General features: G+C 42.7%; 1 protein-coding gene across 1 annotated transcript in view; it reads left to right on the top strand.

Annotated features, from left to right (window-relative positions):
- LOC119562216 (coiled-coil domain-containing protein 40) overlaps positions 1 to 14331 on the top strand; it is a 102964-nt gene extending 88633 nt beyond the window's left edge. The window contains exons 3-4 of the mRNA XM_037875418.1: positions 13233 to 13441; positions 13494 to 14331. Coding sequence (XP_037731346.1) covers positions 13233 to 13441; positions 13494 to 14297 — 1013 coding nt within the window. The 3' untranslated portion in view covers positions 14298 to 14331. The remainder of the gene's footprint in view (positions 1 to 13232; positions 13442 to 13493) is intronic.
- Positions 14332 to 16008: the final 1677 nt, after the last annotated feature.

The raw sequence follows: 16008 nt of genomic DNA, 5'->3' as shown, positions 1-16008 counted from the left end.
CAGCTTTGTGTCTTGCGCACGTCTTCACTTTGCTAAATCACACGGCAAATGACAGTTACACACATGCGGTGCGCACCACTTTACACACCCATTAGTGAGAGAGAGACAACCACATACGCAACGAACTTAAGGCCGCTCATGTCTCGTCTCGTTCGCAGAACGGAATTCTCTAGAACTCCTTATGAGAATCCGCAACCCATTTTTGAGTTTATCGGTTACTCATAATAAGAATACTAATTCTCAAGTTGGTAATTGAAGAACACATTTCCTCAAATTGAGAATTTTGTGATCAATTCAAGTTATTTTTCTTAAAATGAGTGCAACTTTTCTCAACATGAGTTTTTTCCACAAATCTTGTACTTAAATTGAGTACATCCTCAAAATGAGAATACAAATTCTCAATTTGAGAACGTCATAATTTTCTCTGTGTAGAAACCCGTTAAGAGTGGAAGCTGGTAAAATGGAAGAAGGTGGCAAGAATAATTACGTATTTTTCGACTGACGACAATGATATTAGGGGGTCGTAGAGCTCGGCCCGCGATTATCCATTTTGCACAAGACGTATGTAGGGGTTGGTATGTGGCCGAGTCACAGCACGATCGTATTACGATCAAGCGACAGCTAAGCTTGTGGGGCAGTGTGGACTGGCGACTGACGAACTTTATGAACTAATATTTTTTTCCAGACACTTTAAATATTTATTCTCGTTATGTTGGAGAGGAGAGAGGCTTACAAAGATCCCACGACCCAAATACGACGTAGCTTATGCCGGCAAATGGTGCCTGAACATCGGACTCGGACTCGGGCACTAATATGCCCACGTAACAAAATCAATAGTTGACGTCGTCTTTCCCCTTCTTTGCAGAATGCTCTCAGATTTCCTTTATAAGGTGTCTCCCTGAAGTTATCCAGTAGTTTGTAGTTCGGTGTTTGAGGATCTAAGGGTAGGCCAGTCTTCGATGTTCGGAAGGCCCAATGATCGTGTTAGGTGTCCGTCTAAGTTTCTTTCGATGGCTCCAAGTAGAATCCTCTGTTGTTGCACATCATTAGTTTGGTAGAGTGAAGTAGTCCACTCTGCTGATGAAGGTGTAGAGGGTTTCTGGATCATCCTTAAATAGCATGATGTCTTTTAGTTGCCGACGAGTTTCAGCAAGGTTGTTGTCGTCTAGCGCCACTTTTCAGGCACGTTAAATTAATTTTCTTTATGTTGGTTTCTATAGGATCCACCTCAAATCCGGTGAGCTAAGCCGGCAGCCAGCGTGCCTGCTCAGGAGGCAACTCCCTCAGCCCAAGTCTTTCTCAGGACTAGGGCACTAATATGCCGACGTAACAACAACGCGAGGTATTCCGCAAGGATCTCTTCTAGGACCAATCTTGTTTTCAATGTATGTAAATGATCTTCCCTCTGTATTGTCACAAAATAAAATCCATATGTATGCAGATGTGCAATTATATATCAGTGACCCTCTATATCGTATCTTTTCGTTCCCAAGGTTGCTCAACATGCCCAGCACCCAAAAAATCAAACAGTATTAGGCGCTCAATATTCTATTTAATGTCATTGGTTGACTCGACGTCCCACTAACTCACCGTGTGACTCGACGACACACTGACCTTCCAAAGCGGTCATCACATTTTTCAGTGTCAGCAGAGCCAATAACGCATTCTGCTACCACAATCAAAATTCACCGACCTGCTCTAGAATATATTTCATTTCACACATTTCATTTATTACACTTAACTTAAGTGTTTAAAATAGTATATAAGCATGTTATCAGGTATCAACACAAAAAGTAAATTAAAACAGAAAATTTACCTTCAGCTCTTATTGGTTCTACGCCGCTACCGTGCGTTGCACGAGCAGTCAATCTAGTGCTTACTTTTAACAGTACCTTAAGCTGGACCAAGCACATAAACAGAGCAGTAGGGAAGCGAACGGACTCAACGTCAGTCAGTTATATCTTCCCCTCGAAATTAGATCCTTACTAGTCAATACTTATCTGACCCCATCCCTAATGAATGGTATTGAATATTTTGGTTGCTGTTTATAATATAGCACGATATATTTTTAGGAAAAGACGGCGGGACCATATCGCGGTATATACTAATAAAATTTATGGAATAGACTTCAAATGTTTAATTGATAGAACGACGTGGAGCCTTCGTACCTTCTTTCGAGTTAAGCTTTAGTGCTTCCCACAGAACAAATTTAATTACAATTCGAACGCAGTTTGCTAGCTCCCACATCTTTATAAACTCCGCTCGTCTCTGGAATCAACGCCCACACAATCTGAAATCAACTATGTGATTTTTAGGGGTTCGGCGGTCAGAAAACCCAATTACGATTTTCGATACCGGCGGGAACACATTCGACTTCAGCCAGCTGAGCGTACCCGAAATTCACATTGGAGTGATATTTGGGAGAGGTTGGCTTTTTCCTTTAAACCTCTTCCAGAGTTTCGAACAATTGACGGTTAGACCGAAGACTTTTTACTTTCACTTAAACTTTTCTAACGTCTTAATCGGTGGAAGGTTTAGATGGCAAAGAACGCTGATGCCGCTTGCTAGTGTCGGCAAGCCCCTTAACAGCGGAAATGACAACCGCTCTCAGCATAAACCAACTGACATTTCGCCCTGCTGACCTTTTTTGCTTTCTCTTACCCCCAAAGCCAGCTCGGCAACACATCTACAGATAACGCTAGCTCCGATCTGTTCTCTTTTGAGTATCAGCGCTACCCATTAGGATCATTCACCAAGGGAGAAAGTAATAAAGACACAACAGAGCAAGAAATAGCAGCTTTCCACCAGGCATTAAACCATTTTTTTATGAAAAACACAGTAAAAACCGACCATAGACCACTAATTTACTTATTTTCTATGACTAATCCAAGGTCAAAACAAGAGAACGCTATCTATTGCCTCGATTATTAGATATCCGTCACTCAGCTAAGGTGAAAGGGATGGAGATATGCTTGCTTGAGGCTAGCGCCGCCTAGCGCCCCCTAGCCTATAAGACCAAGTAGCCTAAAGCGCCCATAGCGGGTGGGTGGTATATTAGTGAAAACATCTGACTTTCTGCTTGTGGGGTGCAATTTCAATTAAATTTGCAAAATATTGATAAATATTTGGCTATAACTTTTTATTGAATGGTCCGATTTCAATTATTTTTGGCATGTGGATGGGTATTCATAATAAGAACAAAATATATATACATATATATTCTTAACAATTTGTTGTGTTTTGAAATGGAACCACAATGTGGACTTCACGTGCGGAAAGTTCACATGGAATTAAGGTTTCTCTGGCTTAGATCGCGGTTGGGTCTTATTATGGCATTTTAAAATCATAAGACAAATTTAACTTATATTTGACATATCTTGTACTCCGATTTCACTCTTAAATTTATGAAGGTATGAACAACAGAAATTAAAATTCCAGAATACATTTTGAAAATGTTCATCTAGGCCACTAAAAATCGAAAGATTTCTAAATTGAACAGTAAATTGCCTACACGGGCATATTGTATTGTGTCGTGCAGCATGAGAAAAATTAAGAAAGTGTATTTATTTAGTAGATCGAATAATAAATTTTCGTCACAAAAGTTGATATCAGATCGTACTAGGTTTTTGCCTCGTAAGGAGATATCTTTGGTTGATATATATATTGTTTAGTCTGTAGTCTGGGGTTTTTAGTTTCGTGGTAAATTTCCATTGGCTTGTCTACTATTGTCATTTCTTGTAGAGTGTCTCGAGGGTAAGTGCCGCAAAGCTATAATTCGCGGGACGGATGGCGGTCAGGTTGCCGTTCGTCCTTATGACTCGATGCGTCGACTCCGTTCTCGACGCCTAAGATCCTTCAGGATGCCAGCGGCCATGTTGGCTATCGCGTCCCACTTGCCTTGGTTTTACAGCATGCAGCTGATCACGTTGACCGTTGTCAGGTTACGATCGGTTATTGTTTCATCTTAGGCTCGGTTCCTAGCGCATAGGGGGCAGATAAATAGCGCGTGCTCCGCGTTTTCGATGCTTCCTGTGCCGCAGTGGTCGCAGTAGGGGTTTGGCTCGTGCTTAAACCTATGCAGGTACTCCTTGAATCATCCGTACCCGGAGATCATCTGCATGAGGTAGAAGTCTACCTGTCCGTGTCGTCTCTGCAGCCAGGGGGTTAGACTGGGAATTAGCCTGTGCGTCCACCGCCCTGTGGTCGCATTGTTCCACCTCCTTTGCCATGCCTCGATCGTGCTACTGCGCTGGGTCCTGCTTCCTGTGCTCCCAGTTCTTCATTCTGCCGCCAGCAGAACCACTAGCGCTGCTTCCTCAGATACCGTACAGAAGATGCTTGTGATGCGCAGTGCGCAGCGTCTGTAGACAGCTTTGCACTGGCGGCTGTATCTTGCGGTCTTCATAGCTTTGTCCCTTATGGGCGTACAGTATAGTAGATGTCACCACTGTGGCTATGATCCTTCTGCTGTGCTGCTTTGGTCCTCGAGTATTGGCCATCATCCTTGAGATGGCTGCAGTCGATCTAGATGCTTTGGCTGCTGCATACGATAGGTGTGTCTTGAACGATAGCCTGTGGTCGATCAGTACTCCAAGATACTTGATTGAGGCACTTGTTTCTGTTGGAGTTGATCCGACTCGTATTGTTGCCTTCTCCACAGTCTTTCTGCTGCTTATGAGCACTGCCTCCTTTTTGTGCTCGGCGACTGATAGCCCGTTGTCTGCGAGCCAGCACATGAGGGTGTCTATCGAGAGGCTACATCTATCCGTGATCTCTTTGATGGTTTCCGCTACCGTTACCAGCGCTATGTCGTCCGCAAATCTCACAACAGTGCATCCTTCGGGTAGTACCTGCCTTAGGATCCCGTCGTACATGGCGTTCCATAGTATCGGGCCCAGGACTGAGCCTTGAGGTACTCCTCCTGTCACCTGGTGCTCATGCTCTCCGACGTCAGAGGAATATGTGAGCACTCTGTCCTTGAAGTAGTCCGCTACGAGGTTGATTAGGTAGTCCGAGATTCCCATGCGATGAAGTGCTTGCAGGACAAGGTTTCAGTTTGCAGAGTTAAAGGCATTCTTGACGTCCAGGGTGCAGACGAGGCAGTACTCTTTTGAGCCAATGGTGCTTTTTTTTCTCCGGAAGCCAAACTGGTGGTCCGATAACGCTTTAAGTTGGTCGAGTTCTTTTTCGAGGTGGGTGCAGATTATGCGTTCGAATATCTTCCCCGTTGTATTTAGCACTCATAGGGGTTTGTATGAGGATGCGTCGTCGTTCAACTTGCCCGGTTTCGGGATGAGCACCAACCTTTGACGCTTCCAACCTATGAGGAAGGTTCGTTGAGTGAGGCACGTGTTGTACATCTTCGTGAATATACCCGGGTAGTTTGCCACCAGTGTGTGCAGTGCAGCATTGGGAATGCCATCGGGGCCAGGAGCTTTTTCGATCTTGGTTTTCCTTAGCGCAGCCAGGACTTCGGCTTCGCTGGTAAGAACAGTATCGCCTTCCCCGGTAGCTTGCCAAGTAAGGGGCATGGTGAACACTATTTGGCCAAGCTGTAAGTGGGACCGGATGTCTGTTGACCTTACCCATGACCATCCTGTATGCTGATCCGAATGGTTCTGTATCCGCCGCTTCGCACAGCTCCTGGAAGCATCTGGCCTTGCTAGCTTTGATCGCGTTCTTTAACACCTTTCTCTTGGCTCTATAGGTTGTTTCCCTTAGCTCCTGGTTTCCGCGTCCTCTGCTTCTCTGACACCTGCGCCGGGCCGCTAGGCACTCTCTCCTCGCGCTGCCTATCTCGTCGTTCCACCATGGTACTGGTCCCCGCCCGTTACCACCTTTCGTGGCCTTTTCCATAGATGCATCGCACGCCGCCTTCACTCTATCGGCAATGTTCCTCGAGCATGTGTTAGCGTCTCCTGTAACGCAGACGCCTTCCATGTGTGCTAGGAGGGCCACTGTGTTAAGGGTATGCGCTTTGTAGGTCGTTTGGCGGCTGTTCGGGGCGGCCAGTCTGGGGCTTGATCAGGGCGTGGTCGCTGTGAGTGTATATGTCTGACAACCTCCATACGCAGTTACGTGCCAGTTCAGGGCTAGCGAAGGTCAAGTCGATAATTGTGCATATGTGCATAGTGCATAATGTGTGCATGTATGTGTGGGCATGTGAACATGTACATAAAGGTATGTAATGCTATGGATATGTGACTCCCCCAACCTTTGGGTTGGTGACACTCCAATCACTTTACAGCGCTGTAAATGTTTGTTTTGTCATTAGTCTAAGAAAAACTCTCGTATGCGAAACTTTTTCGCGTGTATCGATAGCGTGGTTTTGCGAATTTTCCAGATGTCTTCCAATCTTGAAGCGATCAACTTAGCGTAAATTAACCTTTATCAATATTCAACTTTAAAGCTGAGTAACGGGTATCTGATAGTTACGACATTCGATTAAATTGTTATATTTTTGGTATTCTTATATGTACTAGGACTTTCTTATGAAATTAAGTTGAGCTTCCAATTGCTTCGTACTGGCTTGGAACATTGTTCCATAAGCGAAAACAATTCATAAAAAATTGCCTTCTCGCCTGTTGCGATACATGCACGGAGAGAATTTTTGTACTCAAAAATTCAGCATGAACAAAAATTCTCACTTTGAGAGCAAGATACTGACTTTCAGTACATTTGTGCTCTTTTATGAACATTTTTCCTCAATATGAGTACAAACTGCACTCATTTAAAAAAAAAATTTTGCTTGAACTTTACAAACGAGTACCCTCTTTTCTCACATTGAGAAATTCCAAGCGATTAAATTGAGAAACAAGTTCTTGATAGTAAACTTCTAAATTCTCAAATGAAGAACTTTTGTACTTCAACCCATTCCACCCATTCCCAGAAAAAAGGGTATATTATTTTTTTTTATTTTCTTTTATAAAGCACTTTGTACTCAAAAATTAAGCATGAACAAAAATTCTCACTTTGAGAGCAAGATACTGACTTTCAGTACATTTGCGCTCTTTTATGAACATTTTTCCTCAGTATGAGTACAAGCTGCACTCATTAAAAAAAAAATTTAGCTTGAATTTTACAAACGAGTACCCCTTTTCTCATATTGAGAAATTCCAAGCGCTTAAATTGAGAAACAAGTTCTTGATAGTAAACTTCTAAATTCTCAAATGAAGAACTTTTGTACTTCAACCCATTCCACCCATTCCCAGAAAAGAGGGTAAATTATTTTTTTTTATTTTATTTTATAAAGCACTTATACATAAACATACATAGTATTTATTCCTTAATTTATTTATTATGGAGCTTAATAACAAAATATTAAATAAATTTCAGTTGTAAATAGTTATAAAAACAAAGAGGCTGAAAAAGAAACTATCGTTTTTAGGAATTAATTTCATAATAATTATCTCTTTCCTGTTTTAGAACTAAGTTTTCCTTCGAAAATGAATGTTTGGGAGCTCCTTTAGCCAAAGTGTTTTAGCTGACTTGTGCTAAAAGTTTTTAAAATATTTTGTATAATACCAGGAGTACATATGTATGTGCATCAAAATGTTCGATTGTATGTGTGACTGTAATTGAAGCACGTGCTTCACGCAAATTACAGTCACACATAAATTCGTACATGTTGATGTACATGCATGTAGATCATACATACGTTTTAAGTTAGTTGCATGAAGCAGCACTTGTCTTACATAGTAAGAGTAAAAGGGTATATTAGATTCGTCGGAAAGTATGTAACAGGCAGCGTTTCCGACCCCATGACGTATATATATTCTTGATCAGGATCACTAGCCGAGTCGGTCTAGCCATGTCCATCTGTCCGTCTGTCTGTCCGTCCGGATGAACGCTGAGATCTCGGAAACTATAGGAGCTAGGCTATTGAGATTTGGCGTGCAGATTCCTGAGCTTCTTACGCTACGCAAGTCAGCAGAGTGCCACGCCCACGCTAACGCCCACAAACCACCCAAAACTGTGGCTCCTGCTAGAATAAAAATTTTAACTGAAATGTATTGTTCTCATCAATACCTGTCGATTGACCCAAAAAAAAGTTTGCCACGCCCACTTGAACGCCCACAAGCCGCCCACAAACTTCAAAAAATATGAACGCGGATATCTCGGAAAATATCAAAGATAGAGAAATGGGATTTCAGATTTAGATTCCGTAGGCTTGAGCGAATATGCCACGCCCACTATAAAGCCCACAAGCCGCCCAAGCCTGTGGCGCCCACAATTTTCATGCTAGATACAAAATTTTAACTGAACTGTATTGGTCTCGTCGATACCTATCGATTTATCCAAAAAAAACTTTGCCACGCCCACTCTAACGCCCACATCGCTTAAAGCTGTCTACCGCCGGTAGGTGGCCCATTTCAATCTCGCTTTGTTGCTTGCATATCTCTATTTTCCTTTGGTCCCTTTAGCTGAGTAACGGGTATCTGATAGTCGAGATACTCGACTATAGCGTTCTTCCTTGTTTTTCTATGTACACATATATATATATACGTAGGTAGCACATTTTTTCACATGCAGCACTTTACAAAAACAAATTAGATTTAAACACTTACCCTCAAAGCACGGAAGGGCCGAAAAAATGTCAAATTCCTCTAAAAGATCTTTTAGCGACATCCCGCACGTCTTATTCTTGGAAAATCTTACTGAAAGTGACCGACAAACAAATGCGCCGCGTGCCACTTAACGCTCGGTGCATTTAGGAACCGTGCGAGAGAGAGACAACCATAGACGCAACGAACTAAAGTCCGCTCATCTCTCGTCTCGTTCGCAGTGCAGCCTTTTCTCAACATGAGTTTTTCCCACAAATTTTTTGCTTAAATTGAGTACATCCTCAAATTGAGAATACAAATACTCAATTTAAGAACATCATAATTTTCTCTGTGTGGTCAAATGCAATTAAGTTAAATTGAGCTAAAGCTAAGGTGCCGATATCATCACGTGTCCATAAATGTCAATGCCTAAAAAGAGAATCACTTACCAATTAATAATCTACCTTCCTCAGATTGGAACAATTGAGAGAAGGAAACTTTAAGCAACAGAGCATATATATTTAAATTTGCATTGATTATGTGGTTGATCCATAGAGTATTGAAACATGTCATTCCGAGCTTAACTGGACAACCTTCATAGCTTATGGGAGTATTTTTAATGTACAGGGGTGGTCAAAAGTATTTTCACAAAACAAAAGTTAAATATATACATGATTTGAACTTACTTCTTGTTAACTTTGGCTTCACATACCTGGTGACAGGAGGAGTACCTCAAGGCTCAGTCCTGGGCCCGATACTATGGAACGTCATGTACGATGGGATCCTAAGGCAGGTACTACCCGAAGGATGCACTGTGGTGGGATTTGCGGACGACATAGCGCTGGTAACGGTAGCGAAAACCCTCGAAGAGATCACGGATAGATGCAGCCTCTCGATAGACACACTTATGTGCTGGCTCGCAGACAACGGGTTAGCAGTCGAAGAGCACAGGCTATCGTTTAAGACGCACCTATCGTATGCAGCAGCCAAAGCATCCAGATCGACTGCAGCCATCTCAAGGATGATGGCCAATACTCGAGGACCAAAGCAGCACAGCAGAAGGATCATAGCCACAGTGGTGACATACTGTACGCCGCGCCCATATGGGCCGAAGCTATGAAGACCGCTTCATACAGCCGCCAGTGCAAAGCTGTCTACAGACGCTGCGCACTGCGCATCACAAGCAGCTTCTGCACGGTATCTGAGGAAGCCGCGCTAGTGGTAGCCGGTACTATACCGATAGACCTGCTGGCGGCAGAACGAAGAACTGGGAGCACAGGAAGCAGGACCCAGCGCAGTAGCACGATCGAGGCATGGCAAAGAAGGTGGAACAATGCGACCACAGGGCGGTGGAGGCACAGGCTAATTCCCAGTCTAACCCCCTGGCTGCAGAGACGACACGGACAGGTAGACTTCTACCTCACGCAGATGATCTCCGGGCACGGATGCTTCAAGGAATTCCTGCATAGGTTTAAGCACGAGCCAAACCCCTACTGCGACCACTGCGGAACAGGAAGCATCGAAGACGCGGAGCACGCGCTATTCATCTGCCCCCTATACGCTAGGAACCGAGCCGAAGCTGAAACGACAACCGTTTGCAACCTGACAGCGGACAACGTGATCAGCTGCATGCTGGAAAATCAAAGCAAGTGGGACGCGATAGCCAACATGGCCGCTGGCATCCTGAAGGATCTCAGGCGTCGAGAACGGAGTCGACGCATCGAGTCATAAGGACGAGCGGCAACCTGACCGCCATCCGTCCCGCGAAGTATAGCTTTGCGGCAGTCCCGCGGGATCGGAACATTTCTATCTCTTCTCTTCTTTTACCACTTTTATTCCTGTATATATTTAAGCTTTATATAATAAAACAAGGAAGAACGCTATAGTCGAGTACCTCGACTATCAGATACCCGTTACTCAGCTAAAGGGACCAAAGGAAAATGGAGATATGCAAGCAGCAAATGCGCCACCTACCGGCGGTAGACAGATTTAAGCGTTGTGGGCGTTAGAGTGGGCGTGGCAAAGTTTTTTTTAAATCAATCGATAGGTATTGACGAGACCAATACATTTCAGTTTAAATTAAATTAAATTAAATTTTTTATCTAGCACGAAAATTGTGGGCGCCACAGGCTTGGGCGGTTTGTGGGCGTTAGAGTGGGCGTTGCAAACTTTTTTTTAGATCAATCGATAGGTATTGACGAGACCAATACATTTCAGTTAACATTTTTTATCTAGCATAAAAATTGTGGGCGCCACTGATTTGGGCGGTTTGTGGGCATTAGAGTGGGCGTGGCATATTCGCGTAACAAACTTGCGCTGCGCTTAAGCCCACGGAATCTAAATCTGAAATCCCGTTTCTCTATCTTTGATATTTTCCGAGATATCCGCGTTCATACTTACGATGTTTTGAAGTTTGTGGGCGGTTTGTGGGCGTTATAGTGGGCGTGGCAAACTTTTTTTGGGTCAATCGGTAGGTATTGATGAGAACAATACATTTCAGTTAACATTTTTATTCTAGCATCAAAACTGTAGGATCCACAGTTTTGGGCGGTTTGTGGGCGTTAGAGTGGGCGTGGCACTCTTTTGAAATAAACTTGCGCTGCGCAGGAATCTCAGGAATCTGCATGCCAAATCCCAGTATTGTAGCTCTTATAGTTTTCGAGATCTCAGCGTTCATACGGACAGACGGACAGACGGACAGACGGACATGGCTAGATCGACTCGGCTAGTGATCCTGATCAAGAATATATATACCTTATGGGGTCGGAAACGCTTCCTTCTGCCTGTTACATACTTTCCGACGAATCTAGTATACCCTTTTACTCTACGAGTAACGGGTAAAAAAAAAACCCATCATTCGTAAAGTAAAAGGGTATACTAGATTCGTCGGAAAGTATGTAACAGGCAGAAGAAAACGTTTCCGATCCCATAAAATCTATATATTCTTGATCAGGATGACTAGCTGAGTCGATCTGGCCATGTCCGACTGTCCGTATGAACGCAGAGATCTCGGAAACTATAAGAGCTACAATACTGGGATTTGGCATGCAGATTCCTGAGATTCCTGCGCAGCGCAAGTTTATTTCAAAAGAGTGCCACGCCCACTCTAACGCCCACAAACCGCCCAAAACTGTGGATCCTACAGTTTTGATGCTAGAATAAAAATGTTAACTGAAATGTATTGTTCTCATCAATACCTACCGATTGACCCAAAAAAAGTTTGCCACGCCCACTATAACGCCCACAAACCGCCCACAAACTTCAAAACATCGTAAGTATGAACGCGGATATCTCGGAAAATATCAAAGATAGAGAAACGGGATTTCAGATTTAGATTCCGTGGGCGCCCACAATTTTCATGCTAGATACAAAATTTTAACTGAACTGTATTGGTCTCGTCAATACCTATCGATTGACCCAAAAAAAACTTTGCCACGCCCACTCTAACGCCCACATCGCTTAAATCTGTCTACCGCCGGTAGGTGGCGCATTTCAATCTCGCTTCGCTGCTTGCATATCTCCATTTCCCTTTGGTTCCTTAGGCTGAGTAACGGGTATCTGATTGTCGAGGTACTCGACTATAGCGTTCTCCCTTGTTATACCCGTTTCTCGTAGAGTAAAAGGGTATACTAGATTCGTCGGAAAGTATGTAACAGGCAGAAGGATGCGTTTCCGACCCCATAAAGTATATATATTCTTGATCAGGGTCACTATCCGAGTCGATCTAGCCATCTCCGTCTGTCCGTATGAGCGCTGAGATCTCGGAAACTATAAGAGCTAGGCTATTGGGACTTGGCATGCAGATTGCGGAGCTTCTTGCGCAGCGCATGTTTGTTTCAGCAGGGTGCCACGCCCACAAACCGCCTAAAACTGTAGCTTCTACAGTTTTGAAACTATAAGAGCTAGGCTATTGGGACTTTGCGTGCAGATTTCTGAGCTGAGGAAAATAATATGAAACAAATTATAGCTTCGGTATTATTTGACATATTATCTTATTCTATTGGAAATATCATTTTTTGTCATATTCAATTTAATAATTATAACTGCAAGGGTATACAAACTTCGGCTTGCCGAAGCTAACTTCCTTTCTTGTTTTACATTTTTTCCGGTTATCCTATGGGAGCTATGAGATATAGCTGTCCGATCCGGCTGGTTACGATTTATATACTCCCTGCAAAAGAAAGAAGACTTTTTGGAAAGTTTCAGCCCGATAGCTTTAAAACTGAGAGACTAGTTTGCGTAGAAACGGACGGACAGACGGACAGACTGACAGACGAAAGGACGAACAGACGGACATGGCTAGATCGACTTGTCTAGTGATGCTGATCAAGAATATATATACTTTATGGGGTCGGAAACGTCTATTTCACTGCGTTGCAAACCTGTGACTGAAATCATAATACCCTCTGCAAGGGTATAAAAAGAAATGCTAACACTGATTGTTTGGTTTTGTGCGTAGCGTCGTTGCTCATCACTTTTTCAGTTAGTATACTGATCCATTCGGAGCCACGCTCGACACCAGTTACCAAAGAACTGAATCTTACTCCACAAGGTTCACCAACATAATCTTTATACAATTTTATGACTAATGCCTTCTATCACATAAAAATAAATGCTTTGATACCAGCAGCTTTACCTATTTTAGTTAAACGAAACCAAACTAACCATATGCTTTCAATTTTCTTTCAGAACTTTCAATTATTAAGCAAAAATCACTTAAAATTGATCAAGAGCTGGAATTATCACAAAGAAAATCAAAAGAATTACATCTATTGATTAAAAGTTTTACATCAAAATTGGAACTACTTAATGAGAAAATATATAAAAAAAGAATGCACCATGATATTGAAGAAACTGATTTCGAGCACGAACAGGCTGACCAAACCCAAAAACTTAAGGTATACTTAAGTCTCACTGATATATTTAATAAAAGTCATTATTTTATTTTAGGTTGACGAGCTCGGAGTACTAAAGTTGGAAGAAACAATTAATGAGCTGCAAAACGAAATTGGGCTTCAAAAAGATTTCGTTATAGATAACCACAGAGAAACATTATCGTGGGAAACTAAATATAAATTGCTTGAGGAAACTATAGAGTGGGCGAAACTAGAGCGATCTGTAGACGGAGAAATCGGTCAGATGAAAACAGAAATTCATCGCATGACTATAAGATATTCTCAACTTAAACGAGCACAGGAAAGTCTTGTTCTAGATTTAGAACATTGCGTTATGCACCGGGAACAAATATTTGTCAATGCATCAGTGAAAGAACACTTACAAGCCAAGCTAAAAAAATTAAAAAATGCTTCTCATGTTCAGGTCAGACTTGATGAAGTTCATAATAGAACTAAACTCATACGTAATGAAATAAAGTTATTGTCGGAGAAGCACTTAATTGACGATGTCAATAAAATTGAGCGAATGATTTATATGTTACGAAGAATTGAAACGGATCTTAAAGAAATAATAAAGGATGATGCCAACATTCAGGAGCGAATCCAAGAAGGGATTTTAGCTAAGCATGCCAATTTGGAGCAAATAATCCGGAAGCAAATAAGAGCAAAAGCTTATCGAAGACTTAATTTATTAAAATCAAAGCAGAAAATGGTTCGATCAGATGTGGCGGTTCAACAAATATCACAAAAGCAATGCGAGCTCAATGAAAGTCTTACGGAAATCGCACAGAATCTATTACTGGGCTTTCCTAATAGCAAAACATTTTTTACGAAAGTACTTCACGTTTTAAAAGACTAACTGAAATAAAAATAAATACGCATATTGGAGTTAAAAAAACGTCAATAAAGAAATTAAAAGTTTAATGTTTCAACAGTAGGAGAGATTCCCTTAAATCATCATCAACATTATCGATTTAGCGTCGGCTGTGACCGGTTGTGTTTATCCAGTGCTCTGTGATTTTGTCAATTTGCTGATAAATATCTGTGGTACTGGTGTCCTGTTTTGTAACCTAGCCCAACAGAACAGCCGTGTGAGTTTTTATGCCCTTGCAGAGGGTATTATGATTTCAGTCACAGGTTTGCAACGCAGTGAAGGAGACGTTTCCGACCTTATAAAGTATATATATTCTTGATCAGCATCACTAGACTATGTCCGTCAGTCTGGCCGTCTGTCCGTCAGTTTCTACGCAAACTAGTCTCTCAGTTTTAAGACTATCGGGCTGAAACTTTCCTTAAGGTCTTACTTACCTACACCGAACTTAGACAGGTGCCGCAGGTCTCCAGGACTACCCCTTTGGAAGTAACAATCTATTGTCTATTGGCCGCTGGCCCTTCCTGGCTAGTCGACCCATGACTTCCTCAATTCCCACTCGTCGAACCGGACTTACGCCGGTACACGCTAGGCAAAGCAGCTGTTTCTGGACAACTTTCCCCCTATCTCACGGTTCCTTGTCGAAGGACTCTTAATGCTCTAACTGACAGACCCGGTGTTAGTGCGCGAGTAGAGTAGAAAGAGTAGGCAAAATCGACTTGACTTAGCCGTGTGATGCCCTCAGCACGTAGGGCTGACCTAGAGATCTTGATACTTGTAGGCTTCCCTCTGCGATGCGGTTCTCTGTTTGACTCCATTGTTCTTTGGGCGTGGCTCCCAACTGGAGTCGTAAGTTTGAAAGTTAACCGCTTACTTTTCAACCGTTTGGCCACTGTGCACGCCACCAGAGCTCTGCTGTCCGGGGATGTTCGATATTTCCTCTTACCTGCTTGCCGCCTCGCTCTCCCTTCCAACTTTCCACTTTCCACCGGACAATAGGTAATGTTCCGATATTTCCTATTGCACCCGAGACTCAACCACTTTCTCCTGCTTGCGACTCGAGCCCCCTTTTAATTTTCCACTCTCTCTTTCTTCAAACTCTCTCCAAACTGTCATTTTCCACTTTCCCGTTCTCCAACTCTGGTTCTCAAAACTCTCTTTGCCTTGCATTTACTCCGCGTAAGCTTGCCGCGTGTCTGGCAACAAGCGGGCATTCCCGTATTATTACTGAGCACTACTTTTGGGGAACTATTTAACTCCTCACATACCCCCTTTTTTCAGGAGGCAAATATAAGTCTTTGCTCCTTTCCGGCTGTTATCCTTACGTATCCTTTCTCATCTGAGATCACTCTCACTTCTTCCGACAATGCCCTTGACGCCCACAGCTCATACTTGAGTTCAACAACGCCGACGTTGGACGTTGTTGCACAACAAACAATGCTCGTAACGGGTGAAGAGCAACGAATTCGCGGACATTGAAAATGACAATATAACAATAAACAACTAAAATAATTGCATGACAAAATACGAATAATCAAGAAGGGACTAATAATAATCATATGTTGTTGCGTAGTAGAAAGAGTCGGAAGTAGTCTATTGTCTCTAAAAAGTTCATGAACGGCGTAATAAATATAGCGGATGCCAGAAAAGTCGGGCATACCAGCGCTCAAGAGGAAGACCCGAATTTTATTCGCTCCAA

The sequence above is a fragment of the Drosophila subpulchrella genome, unplaced genomic scaffold, assembly GCF_014743375.2.
Source record: "Drosophila subpulchrella strain 33 F10 #4 breed RU33 unplaced genomic scaffold, RU_Dsub_v1.1 Primary Assembly Seq40, whole genome shotgun sequence".
Taxonomy (NCBI): Eukaryota; Metazoa; Arthropoda; class Insecta; order Diptera; family Drosophilidae; genus Drosophila; species Drosophila subpulchrella.
This window is presented reverse-complemented; position numbering and strand designations above follow the sequence as displayed.